This window comes from Tupaia chinensis, unplaced genomic scaffold (assembly GCF_000334495.1).
Source record: "Tupaia chinensis unplaced genomic scaffold, TupChi_1.0 Scaffold000026_1, whole genome shotgun sequence".
Taxonomy (NCBI): domain Eukaryota; kingdom Metazoa; phylum Chordata; class Mammalia; order Scandentia; family Tupaiidae; genus Tupaia; species Tupaia belangeri.
The window spans coordinates 1,917,509-1,931,898 of NW_006159456.1; the positions used below are offsets into that span (position 1 = coordinate 1,917,509).

General features: G+C 40.8%; 1 protein-coding gene across 1 annotated transcript in view; it reads right to left on the reverse strand.

The window, feature by feature from the left end:
• RAB3GAP2 (RAB3 GTPase activating non-catalytic protein subunit 2) overlaps nucleotides 1-13,356 on the reverse strand; it is a 102,193-nt gene extending 88,837 nt beyond the window's left edge. Inside the window, 1 exon segment of the mRNA XM_006140235.3 lies at nucleotides 13,111-13,356. Within this exon segment, the coding sequence (XP_006140297.1) occupies nucleotides 13,111-13,225 (115 nt within the window). The 5' untranslated portion in view covers nucleotides 13,226-13,356.
• Nucleotides 13,357-14,390: the final 1,034 nt, after the last annotated feature.

Here is a 14,390-nt window from a genome sequence, read left to right on the forward strand (position 1 = left end):
TTAATTATATACTGCTTTGGGTCATTTATTGCATTGTTAGTTAGCTTTGTAATCATCTGATTTAACATGAATGTATACCTTGTCTATACAACTAACTATTAAGCTCTTGAAGGGCAGGAAATGTGTATTCTGTGTGTGTGTGTGTGTGTGTGTGTGTGTGCGGGTGCACACACTTACACTTATATATATAATATTTTTGAAAAGATAAGTTCTTAATAAACATTTGTTGAATAGTCTTTGAAATCCACACCCCTACCCAAATGCTTCCTTATACACCCCTATAAAAGCAGCTAGATTCAATTTCATGTTTTAAAATGTAAAAACCAATCAGATGCTGATTCTAAACCTTTTACATTTCCACAGAAATACCAATACAAGTTTATTTTCTTATAAACTTTATATACATAAGCTTTATATCCAGGATCAAACATCATCTTATAAAAATAACTTTTCTATGTAACATTATAATAATACTGATAATTTTCTTCTACTCTATTCCATATTTTTTTCAAAGAGGTTTTTGCTTTAGGGCACATACACTCACCAGAGAGAGGGGGAGAGAGAGAGAAAAGAAAGAGAAAGAGAAAGAGAGTCAGAAACAGTGAGAGGGAAAGTGAGAAATCACTCCCTGGGAAGATGGCCATTTCACAATGCCTTCTTCTCCATTCTCTTCTGGGCTCTTGGGCACACTTGCAGGCATACACATCCTTACCAGGCATAATTTTCAAGCCAAAGGGTACAGGACTCAAACTGCGGTTGGCCATGTGGGAGTCCAGCAACATAACTATATACCAGCCATATGCTAGTCTCCCCATTTCATTTTAATTAGTAAGACAAAATAATTATAGAAAAAACAGAATTTTTTTTTCACTCAAGTCTAAATGGCAGAAACTGATTACAAAATTGATTACAAAAATTGATTTTTTGGAGAGGTTTTTTGCTATAGGACATGTACGCTTGCCAGAAAGACAGAGAGAGACAGAGAGACAGAGAGAGAAATGATCCCCCAGGGGGGATGGCCATGTTGCAAACCCTTCTCCTCCATTATCCTCTTAGGATCTTGGGCACACATGCACATGCACCCGGCATTGAGTTTAAGCCACTGGGTCGGGGACTCGAACAGTGGTCGACTACATGGGAGCCCAGCGACATAGCCATTACGCCAACCGTTTTTCCCATTCACATGATTCTTAAGTTATATATGTATTCTATTATGCAAACACATTATACTAAAAATGACACACACACACACACACACACAAATACTGCCTATTGGAGAAATCTAAACATAGATGATAAGAATGCTTCTCTCATCGTATTTTCATGCTACGAGTCACACCCAGATGTTGCTCCTAAAGCCCTCATTTTATGACTCTGTTTTACCAGGAAAGCATTCCAGTTGTAAGCAAAAAATTTCAAAGGTTCATGTTTTAACTAGGCTTTCTCACCTCATTTCCTATACAAGCACAGCTAAGCATTTCTGAGACTATAAGACATTTCTTAGTTTTGAATCTTGTCTCTTTATTCCAAACCTTTCTTGAAGGGTGAACTTAAAAATATATTCTCTTCACATTCTTAGCCATTTTTTTCTTAATATTTACAGAAAATCAAGGATTGCACTGAAGATTCAATTTAAGTCTTATAAGAACCTTGCCATCTCAGTTGCTGGAATTATCTTTAACTTGTTTTATACCACATCTTGAATCATACCTTCTCTCTAAATAAGTTAATCTCTAGCTAACTTAAATGATGTAAAGGGAAAAAGAGGAACATGATGAAGTTTTTTTAAAATAATTGTTTATTTAATTTTACTTATTCATTCATTTATTTTAATTTGACCGGAGAAATGGAGAGAGAGAGAGAATGCAAATGAGAAAGCAAGCCACCAAGTCCAGGACTTGAACCATGGTCAGCCATGCGGGAGTGTCCAATGCCTTAACCACTACGCCACTTGCTGGTCCCCATGATGAAGTTTTAAGTAACAAAAGCAACTACCTCATTGATTAGTAACCTGACTTTTCTTTTTAAAATACCCATCGTTGGAGTTTAGTTCTCTTTCCCACTATTCAAGATGGCAGGTGAAAAAGGTACAAAGCAGGATACTAAGGAGAAGAAACCTGAAGCCAAGAAGGCTGATGCCAGTGGCAAGGTTAAAAAGGGTGACCCCAAGGCTAAAGAGCCCAACAAGGGGAAGTTCCATTGCAGCCAAAACGCTGAAACCCCGTTCTGGTCCAGGGCACCAGCAGACACTCCCAGTCTGCCATGTATTCCAGGAAGGCCATGTTCAAGAAGAAATACTCAGCCACTAAAGACAGGATCGAAAAGAAAAAGGAGAAGGTTCTTGTGACTGTCACAAAAATCAGTTGGTGGAGACAAAAATGGTGGTACCCGGGTGGTTAAACTGTACAAAATGCCTAGGTATTATCCTACTGAAGATATGCCTCGAAAGCTGTTGAACCACGGCAAAAAACTTTTCAGTCAGCGTGTGAGAAAGCTGTGAGCTAGCATCACTCCTGGGACCATTCTGATCATCCTCACTGGACGCCGCAGAGGCAAGAGAGTGGTTTTCCTGAAGCAGCTGAGCAGGGGCTTGCTGCTTGTAACTGGACCGCTGGTTCTCAATCAAGTTCCACTGCGTAGAACACATCAGAAATTTGTCATTGCCACCTCCACGAAAATTGGTATTAGCAAAGTAAAAAAATCGCAAAGCACCCTACCAATGCTTACTTCAAGAAAAAGAAACTGCAGAAGCCCAGACGCCAGGAAGGTGAGATCTTCGACACAGAGAAGGAGAAATAGATTCCAGAGCAGTGAAAGGTTGATCAGAAAGCTGTGGACTCGCAAATTTTACCAAAATTCAAAGCTGTTTCTCAGCTGCAGAGCTACCTGCAATCCGTGTTTGCCCTTACAAATGGAGTTTATCCTCACAAATTGATGTTCTAGATTTTTTTGCCAAGAACCTAATTAAATAACTGATCATATGAAAAAAAAAAATACCCATCACTGAACAGAACACTTTTGAACTGTCTGAAATAAATTGGTAACAACCACAAAGCTTCGTTCATATCTTTATCAAATTAGATATTTTGCCTAAATGAATAAAACCAATGACTTCAAAATATAAAATGTAACCACTATTTCCCTCTGGAGAGAATTTTTCTTCCTGAAGAGATTAGATTACACTGGTATTGACAAAAAAACCTGTTTAGTCTCTCACTAGACAAATGAACTGTTTGAACCACATTAACTCGATGATCAAAAATCATAGATTTCTTCTTTAGGTCTATTTCCTATGAGTGAATTATTCTACCACCAAAAGCTTAAATGAAAAATGCGACTTCTGCATTCAACAACTCTATTTAATTCCTAAAGTACATTATTTTAATTTGCTTCCAAACAGTCTGTCCTCATAAACTAAGTGTATGTTTTTCATTTAACAATTTCCAGTTGAGCATGTCAAGATAAAAAACTAAATAATAAAACGAATCCATTAAATGTTAGGAAAAGGAAAAATTAATTTAATGTCCATGGTCTAATAAAAGACCATAGGAGAGAAACAAATTCATTTCCGTTCTTTTGAGAGGAGAGAAAATAGAGACAATGTGCTTGTTTCTAGAAAAAAACTTGTTTAAAAAAAGAAAGAGCCCTAGGGTCAGACCTGTGGCCTAGTCGTTAAGGGAAATGATCCCATATGCCAACTGTGTAGCTCAAGTCTTGGCACCGGTGTTTTAAAAAGCACACTGGGCACACGTGTGTGCATGCCTAGAGTCCCAAGAGGAAGGAGAGATGTAGGAGAGACCATCCCCCATGGGGGGTGCTTTTTCCCACTCTTTCTCCCTCTATCTGGCAAGTACATGTGCCCTTTGGCAAATTACAAAGAAAGAGAATGCCCTTAGAAACGATGACTTGTAAAATAATTCAGGGAGTTCAACAAATTAAAAAAGCACTAATGGGGTCCAGCAGGTGGCTTGGTGGTTAAGGCGCTGGACACTCCCACGTGGTCAACCATGGTTCAAGTCCCGAACCTGGTGGCTTGCTTTCTCACTTTCTCTCTCTCTCTTTCTTTCTCTCTCTGTGTCTCTGGTCAAAATTAAAATAAATGAATTAATAAATAAAATTAAATAAATAATTCTGTAAAAGAAAAGCAATAATGTACTATGTATATCTGTATTTTTTTGAGGTTTTTCCTATAGGGCATGTGCGCTCACCAGGAAGACAGAGAGACAGAGAAACAGAAAGAGAGAAATCACCCCCTGGGGGGATGGCCATGCCTCAATCCCCCCTCCTCCATTCTCCTCTCAGGATCATGAGCAAGCACACACACATGCCCAACGTGAGTTTAAGCCACCGGGTCCAGGACTCAAACTGTGGTCGACTACATGGGAGTCCAGCAACATGGCTGCGCCTGTGGTGCACTAAATGGGAGTCCAACAACACAGCCATTACGCCAACTGCTGATCCTGTACTACATATAATAAAAATAACATACTTCTTTTATAATTTTCTTATAACCTCAATATTATTGAGTTTTTAAGATCCAAGCAAGAGAAAAATATAAGTATGGCTAGCAAGGTGAAGGAGAGTGTACCATGATGAAATGTGGATGAAAGTATGTAAAAACTGCTAACTAAAGATAATTTCTGCTTATCTAGAGGAGCTGAATCTACATCTTCCATCTCCACAGTCAGGGCAGCTAGGTAGGGACTAGAACTACTGAAACCTCAGTAGGCCACTTTTCATCATAAGAAACTTTGTCTAATCTTTAAAAAATAACCAGTTTCGGGACCAGCAGTTAGCGTAATGGCTATGTCGCTGGACTCCCATGTAGTTGACCGCGGTTTGTGTCCCGGACCTGGTGGCTTAAAACTCACGCCAGGCGCGTGTGCATGCGTGTCCAAGATCCCGAGAGGAGAATGGAGGAGAAGGGATTGCGGCGTGGCCATCCCACCTGGGGGGTGATTTCTTGCTTTCTATCTCTCTGTCTCTCTCTGTCTGTCTGGCGAGCGCACACACCCTATAGCAAAAACCTATAATAATAATAAAAAATAATAATAATAAATAAAATAATAATAATAAATTTTTAAAAATAAAAATAAAAAATAAAAAGCCAGTTTCTGGAGACACTAGATAATATGGTAGTTAATACACTGGACTCCCACATGATTGGCTGTGGACTGTGTCCATCCAACAACTTAAAAATTATGCCAGGCACATGTGCGTGTGTACTCAAAGCCCAAGAGAAGAATGGAGAAGGGATTGAGGCTTGGTCACCCCTGGGGTACAGGAAGGGCGCTCTCACTTTCCCTCTCTCTGTCCCTCTCTGGTGAACACATGCACTCTAGAGCAAATCCCTAAAAATAAATAAATGAATAAATAACCATTTTTTAAATTTCACTCTAATTAATTTGTCTTTTCCTCCTTTCATTTTGCTTTCTTTTTAGATTTTTGCTGTAGGACCTGTGTGTTAGCTGGAGAGAGACAGAGAAAAGAGGGAAAGTGAGCAATCACGCCCCCACCACCCCAGGGTATGGTCATGCTGCAATCCCTTCTCCATTCCCCTCAGGAACGGGACATGCATGTATATGCACTGGGTGTGATTTATAAGCCAGCAGGACTGGGACTCGGACCAGAGAGCTGGCCATGTGGGAACCATTGCCTTAAACACCATGCCACTGCTGTTCCATTTCCTTTTAAAGGCAAGGTCCAGTTCTATCCTCAACCTGAGTAGATGAGACTGCAGGTGAATGCCACCATGCCTGACTCTTTCAGACAGGATCTCACTATGTTGTCCACACTGTCCATGAACTCGAGTAGCCGGAATTACAGATGTGCAATAACACACCTGATTTCGGGTGCACCAGGAGTCAAATCTGAGCCTCCCATGTGATTTTAGCTTGCCAAGTAGCAGTGCCAACCAGTACATGCTACTGTGGTTGTGCCTAATTGATTTACTTTATTTATTTATTTATTTATTTTTAAAGAGGTTTCTGCCTTAGGGTACATGCACTCACTGGGAAGAGACAGACACAGTGAGAGGGAAAATGAGAAATCACCCCCTAAGAGGAACAGCCACGTTGAAATCCCTTCTCCATTCTCCTCCCAGGATCTTGAGCATGCACGCACACGTGCCTGGCATGATTTTTCAAGCCACTGGGTCTGGGACTCGAACTGCAGTTGGCCATGTGAAAGTCCAGTGATGTAACCACTACTCTACCTGCTGGTCCCAATGATTTACGTTTTTTATTATGGTTAAAAAAAAAAAAACAACACATAAAATTTACCATCTTAATCATTTTAGGGTGTACAGTCCAGTAGCGTTAAGTGCATTTACACAATTATCAAAGAGATCTCTGAAACTTTCTCATTTTGCAAATCTGAAACTCTATACCAATTAAACAACTTCTCTTTCCACTCTCCTGGTCTCTGGTAACTACTATTCTACCTTTTATTTCCGTGAATATTGAATATAATATCTACAGTATGTAGTTAACGCACATAAATGCAACCATAAAGTATTTGTCTTTTTTGTGACTGGCTTATTTCACTTAGCATAATGTCCTCAGGGTTCCTTTATGTCATAGTACATCACAGGATTTCCTTCCTTTCAGCAGCTGAATAGTAATCCATTGTAAGAAGATAACATCCATTCTTCCACCGAAGGACATTTGAGTGGCTTCCACCTCTTGACTATTGCGAACAGTGTTATAAGTATGCAAATATCTCTTTAGACTGTTTCAATTTTTTTGCACATATACATTTAAGTGGGATTACTGGATCATAGGCTAATTGTCTTTAATGATTTGAGGAGCCTCTATACTGTTTTCTACAGTAGTTGTATCAATAGTGCACGAGCGTTCCAATTTTTCTACATCCTTGCTGACACTTATCATTTTCTGAGGCTTTTTGATAGTAGTCATTCTACCAGGTGTGAGATGACATTCAAATGTGTTTTTTTTTTTCAATTTTTAAAAAATATCTTAATTAATCTTATTTGTTGTTATTATTTTTTTTTTAACTTGACCAGAGAGAGAGACAGAGAGAAAGAGAAAGTTAGAAGCAAGCCACCATGTCCAGGACTTGAACCATGGTCAGCTACGTGGGAGTCCAGTGCCTTAACCACTACAACACCTGCTGGCCCCTTAATTGTGTTTTAATTTGAATTTCTCTGATCATTAGTGATGCTGAGCATCTTTACATATGCCTGTTGTCATTTGTATATCATCTTTGGAAAAATGTCTGTTTATATCCTGTATCCACTTTTTAAGAGTTATTGATTTTTTTGCTGTTACTGAATTGCAGGAGTTCTTTACATATTCTGGATAGTAACCTCTTATCAGACACAATTTATAAATATTTTCTCACATTCTATAAATTGTCTTTTCACTTTGTTTATTGTGTCCTTTGATATGCAAAAGTTCTAAAGTTTAAAATAATCCTGTTTGTCTATTTTTCCTTCTGTTACCTGTGCTTTTGATGTCATAGTCAAGAAATCATTGCCAGGGGCCAGCATATAGTGTAATGGTTCTGCTGCTGAACTCCCACGTAGTTGACTGTGGTTCAAGTCCCACACTGGGCGCATGTGTGTGTACAAGATCCTCAGAGGAGAATAGAGAAGAGATTGTGGCATGGCCATCCCCCAGGGGGTGATTTCTCGCTTTTTTCATCTTCTCTGTCTCTCTGGCAAGTGCATGCGTCCTATAGCAGAAATCTCTCAAAAACAAAATAAAAAGAAATCATTGCCAAGTCCAATATCATAAAGCTTTCCTTACATTTTTTTTTTCTGTGAGTTGTACAGTGTTAGCCCTTACAGATAAGTTTTCAATCCATTTTTAGTTAGTTATCGTATACAATGTTAAGGTAAGGGTCCAACTTCATTCTTTTGCATGTTTTTTCTAACGCTATTTGTTGAAAAGACAGTCTTTTCCCCACATGGTAATCTTGGCACCCTTGTGGAAGATGATTTGGCCATATATGTGAGGGTTTATTTGTAGGCTCTCTATTCTATTCCACTGATTTTCTGTCATTATGCTAGCATCACACTGCTTTGGTAACTGTAGCTTTGTTTTTGTTTTGTTTTGCTTTGTTTTTAATTTGCTAGAGGGTCATGCACTTGCTGAAGGAGGAAAGAGAAAGAGAAAGAGAAAGAGGGAAAGAAAGAAAGTGCCCTCCATGGGGAATGGCCATGCCCCAATTCCTTCTCTTCCATTTCTCCCTTCAGGATTTTGGCCTGCATGTATGTGTGCCTGGCATGATTTTCAAGTCACCAGGTCTGGAACTTGAACCACACAGTCAGCCAAGTGGGCACAGCTGTCTAAATCATACTACTGGCTGGCCCTGTAATATGTTTTGAAATAAGGAAGGGTGAGTCTTGCAACTTTTTCATCTTTTCCAAAATTGTTTTAGCTATTTGGGGTCCATGTCTAATTTATTTATACTATGATGGAAAGAAAGAAAGAGAGAGAGAGACAGAGAGAGACAGAGAGAAAGAGAGAAAGAAAGAAAGAAACATGGAAAGAGAGACACTGAGGCCCACAAGAGAATGGTCTTTAAACTTTTTGCTCACATATGCCCCAAGAATTTTGTTTTTGTTTTTGTTTTGCTATAGAGCACATGCATTCACTGTAAAGAGAAAGAGAGAAACAAAGAGAGAGAGTAAATCCCCCTTCCAGGGGATGGCCACATGACAGTCCCTTACTCTCCATTCTCCTCTCAGGATTCTGGGTCCATGCACTTGGCATGATTTTCAACCCCATGGGTCCAGGTCTTGAACTGTGAAGTAGGCCAGGTGAGATTCAGCCACTTTTTTTTTTTTTTTTTTTGAGGTTTTTTGTCTTTGTGCCCCCGCCCCACCAGAAAGACAGACAGAAAGTGAGAAATCACCCACCCCGGGAGGAATGGCCATGTTGCAATACCTTCTCCTCCATTCTCCTCTTGGGATCTTGGGCATGCATGCACACGCACCCCGCATGAGTTTAAGCCAACGAGTCCGGGACTCGAACCATGGTCGACTACATGGGAGTCCGATGACATAGCCATTACGTCAACTGCTGGTCCCGAGATCCAGCCGCTTTAACCTCCTCGCCACCTGTTAACCCTCTCAGGAGTTTTTAAGTAGTATGTATTCTTTGCACAAAATATATAATTTTTGCCAATCTCCAAACATGGACATTTAAAAATAAAACTACTGTTACTTTAAAAATTATATTCAATAGATTCTAAATACTGCAGAGAAATGATACCTACCAATACCCATCAAAAAATATGATGGTAACCTCAACAATTTTTTAAATTCCTTTTTCCTCCTTGTATTCTTATTTCTATTTCATTTCTGCCCCAAAATGCTATCCTAATGTAATATAGATTTTATTATCAGTCCAAAAATTTCTCTGAAAAAAGGAGTATGAATTGAGAAAAAAGTTTTCCTATGATAAGACTATAAAATTTTAAACATTGAAAATTTAAAAAAAAATTCTTGCTTGACTTATTGCAAATATTATTAGAAACATGTAACTGAGGGAAACAAAATAAAGATAGCACAAGTGTTGATAATTATTGAATGTAAAAAGTAAAAATTATTTGGAAATCTCTTAACAAGATAAAGAGGGGAATTTATAGCACCTTGTTTAAAGGGCAAGTTCTTTAAGACCTTGGAGTAACTTACTGTAATGAGATTAGAAATGTGTGAAAGGAGAGCCTTTCTTTAGTCAAGTGGTAGGTGACAGGGTGAGAAAGCAGGCACTCTTACAGGTATACATGGAAAACGACTCACCTAAAACAACTTCCCAAGTAACTCTTGGCAAATTTCCAGGTGACTCTAAGGTACTCATGCTAATCTGAAGATCCTGTTACTGAATAAAAGCTAAACTCCTCCACTGACCTTTTCAGCTTTACTTCTTAACACACCCTACCTTCCCACTACAATGTACTATTTGCAGCTTTCTGAGCCACATGCTTTTCCCATCCTTTGTCAGATAATTTCCTCTCCATATGACAGATATGAATTAAACTACTGATGTAAAAATGTCACCTACTCTTTCCTAGGCTTTGCGTACATAATGAACACTCCTTCATCCTCCTCCATGTACCAAATCACAGCATAACACCTCTAGCACTCCTTCTACACCCTTGTCTTCTATTAGCTGAAAACTTGAGAAGGACCAACTTTATTTACCTTTAAACTTATTTTGTGCCTAGTAAAATATTAGCCAGTACTCAGTAAATACTAGCTGAATTAAGAACACTAAAGGGGCCCAGAAGATGGTGTAATTGTTACGTCGCTAGACTCCCACCCGGGCAACTGTGGTGTGAGTGCTGGACCCGAAGGCTTACGCACTGTGGTGCATGTGCGACCATGCCCAAAATCCCAGGAGGAGAACAGAGGAGAGGGGACTGCAGTGTGGCCATACTCTCTGGGGAAGTGATTTCTTGCTTTCTGTCTCTCTGGCAAGCACATGTGCTCTATGGCAAAAATCTCTCTAAAACAAAACAAAACAAAACAAAAAACACACTCAAGCCTCTACTTCCTTACTGACAAATTTTGGGGATGCTGAATGATGGTACATCAGTATAATGTGACAATCTGAGGCTCACCTACATGGATAGGTTCCAAGTCCACACCCAAAGACCTCTCTGAGTATGCTGGGAATGTGTGCCCCCATGGTCTGGGGCTGGTTATAGTTCAAGATGGATCAAGGCATCAAGACCTTAGGAGTGGTGTTTCTCTGTCTCTTTTACTCATGTAAGAAACAAGTAAATTAAAAATATTTTTTTCACTGTAAGATCCTCTTCCAACTTTAATGAAATCCACAACTATGTACTTTCTGAAATTCCTTTCAAAGGCCAGGTAGAGGCCCAGTGGTAATGCAACTGTATCCACATGGGAAACTTTTTAGGTTTGCATCCTAGGATCTTGCCGAGCATGCTGTGTGCAATGTTCACTCACCAATGATCCAGGCTGGCTGGTCATAGAAGTGGATTGCAGCATGAAGACCCTGTTGAAGGTACTGTCTCTGTTTCTCTGTCTCTCTTGTGGAAGAAATAAATGAACAAACTTAAAAATGGATGCATTTCTTCTTTCATATCATTTTTCTCTCCCCAGTATGAAGTCCAGTTAGAGAAAGCATTTTCACTACATATAAAAATTGTATACTTTCTACCCTTTGTGATAGCCTATCATGATTGTAGATTATCCTAAAAAAGCATACTTTTCCCAGTGATTGCATAAAAACATGACTTTAATTAATGACTCCAATATAATTCTCTATATGCTTTATCTTCTACCTTTCAGTAAAAGAGGCAAAGAGGAAAGATGCTCTGCATTTTTAGTATGTTAACTGGAAATGATTTTTACCATTAGGTAAGAGATCCATGATAGTATAATACCCAAATTATCTCCAAATATTCTGACTCTCCCTCTCTGTACATGTGTTTATCTGGTCCAGGCCAAAGGCTAAAGGTATCCCAAACTCCTTTCACTCACCAGTTACAATCAGCATGACCAGACCTTCACTAAGTCCTGCAGGTTCTACATCCTTAATATCTTTCTAATATCTTAATATCTTTCCTTCTTCTCAAATCCCACTAAAGCTATAAGAATTTGAGTTCACTTCTTGCTTGGAAAATTGGAACGGCTTCCTAACAAATTTCTCTGTTTCCTATCTCTCCTCCACACTGCTGCCAGAGCACATTAAAGGTATTCATAAATTCTGTTAATTACATTAAGCACATATCATTTGTTTGTTTCAAGTCCTTCACAGAAAACTGACAACCTTCACAGGCTTCTATGACGTAGCTCCTTATTACTATCACAACTGCATCTCCCCCCTCTTTCCATATCCTCCTCTCCTCTCCAGCCACTTGGCTTTTCTTAGTTCTCTAAATACCACGCCATTCAGGTTTTCTACCTCTGGCATACTCTTAACTCTCCCTTAGTCCTCTAACTACTACTTCAAAGGTAGACTTAAGTATCACCACTTCAAAAAAGTGCCTCACATATATTTCAATCACACTGTATGGTAGCTATGATTTATGTCTCTGTCCTTCCTAGGAAACCATAAACTCCTAGAGGGCAAGGCCCACCAACCTTACATGATTCATAAGACCAGTGATTAGCACAAAGTCAATATTCATTCATTTCAAGTTTTAACTATTCTAAATGTTGAAAGGGGGAGCAGTTTGTTTAGTGAGCCTTGCATTGCCATCCTAGTATAGCACTAAGTGACAGTACTGTATTACAAAGCTAAATGTGCTTCATATTGGAAATGCAAAACAACAAAAAAACAAAAAACATATTTAAAAAAAGAAATATAGGGAATTCTGAGGAACTATGCAAAAGTCTATTAAGTCATCCGTGGGATCTTAAAACTACATAGGCAAGGACTTACTTAACAGTTTGATGATAATAGAAGGTAGAAAGTTTCTCACCTCAATTAAGCAAATCAACTTTGTTTGGCCATGCCAATGTATTTTTAGTCCCTAATGTAGATTCTCATCCTGGATCACTTCCTGACAGCTTATTTTCCGCATCTGAGTGAAGCTTACTCACCACCTTAAGAGTCAGCCACTTGTCAATCAGCTAGTTATTCTGCAGATCTGAATGGGGAAAAGGGAATGGAGGAAGGGAGAGGGGTATGATAGGCTTTTGGAACAGGAGGTGACAGAAGGCCACAGTCCCAGGGTGGGAGAAGAGTGGGCGTTGGGGTAATGTCAGGTTGGAGCGCTGACATCTGGCAAAAAACGGGGAAGAGGAGGCGATCACGGAGCAGACAGTACAGAACAGGGGACCCCATGATGGCGGGAGGGGGGAATGGAGAAGACATCGGGAAGAAAGCCGGCAATGAGAGGTGGGGAAGCGCTGATAGGCAGAGATGAGAGGAAGCCAGACGCAGTCTGCCCAGAGGGCAGAGGGGCTAAGAGGAAAAGCTGGGGCCAGAGGAAAACAGCGACGCTGCGGCGGCGGACAGGGAGCTGGTGGTCCCAGCGCGCAAAGGGCGATCCAGGGGGCGGGGGACGGTAAACCAGAGCCCAGAAGGCGGAGGCAGGCGGCGCAGAGCCCCCGGGTAGACGCTGCGCGGGGCAGGGGAAGGAACCGCCACGGCGAAGGGCACTTACTGGGGTCCCTGCGCAGGGCGCCGCTGGGGGTCTCCTCCCGCAGGTGAGGGAAGAGGAAGTCCCGGGCGGCCTGGAGGTCCTGGAAGTAGCAGAACTGGACAATGGAGCAGGCCATGACTCCGGGAAAGCCACTGGGGCACTCACTTCACCTCACCACGTCTTGCCCCCCACCACCCCACAGCGGCCACCGGCAAACCCCAACAGCTTTGGCCACGCAGGAGGCGGGGGGACCACACCGGAAGCTGTCAGCGCCCTCGGGTCCGCCGCCCGGGTGCGCTGCGCCTGCGCGGGACAGCCCGCATCACGTGAGCGTCTGGGCTGCTTCGCCGGGATCCGGCCTCTACGTGGAGGCTCGGGGAGAATTTTTCTGTCCCAGTTCTGGCATTTGCGCTCGGCAACGAACCCTTTCATTCACCCTGGCAGTTAGCCAGAGATGATCTCATTGGACTTGGTCCGCGCAGGCCTTTTGAGTCATTCAACCAGTCTTACCGATGGATGTCCTACCATTGGCAAGATCCTGGCAGTTCACAGATTAATCCGTTTTACGCTAGTGGCGGGCCAGCGGTTTAGACGTCCTCTCCAACCAAGTACGAGATTTTGAAAAGATCTTCAGCCCCGTCAAGGCTGGCTCTAAATGCTCCTGCTATAAATTCCCATAGTATTATGCAAGCCTGATACAGTACCTGCTATGTTGAACCTTACTCATACGTGGCTTTTTTTTTTTTTTAATCCGTTTGTTCATACGCCCATTCCAGAAATACTTATTCGTTTTTTCTTTGCCAGTCATGCAAATGCTGAATAAATGAGAACGAAGGAGGAAATACCTATTCCAATGAAGCTAAAATTCTGGTAGTTGATGGCCGCAGTAAGCAACTGTTCAGCTGAAAATGTAGTAATCTAATGAAGAAAAGAAAGGACAGAGTCCTATGACATAACATAGGAGAGGAACCTGACCTAGTCGGGTTTTGTTTGCTTTCAGCTGGTTTTGAAGAAGGGCAGCTTGCCAGGATCAGGAACAAACAATCATTGTAAGTTCCCAGAGGGTTGGGAATCTCATTTAATTTCACTTTATATAGCCGGTAACTAGCAAGGACCTGGCAAGTAGTAAGTGTTTAATAAATATTTGCTGAAGGAACAAATGGAATGTGTACTTAAATAGAATGACCTGGGTTATTCTGTTTTTGAAACTGCTCTTCCATACATTGTCTACTTAGGTAGTCACAAATGCCTTCTTAAAAGAATAGGTCTTATCCTTTTTTTTTTCTCAATGAAGAAAATTG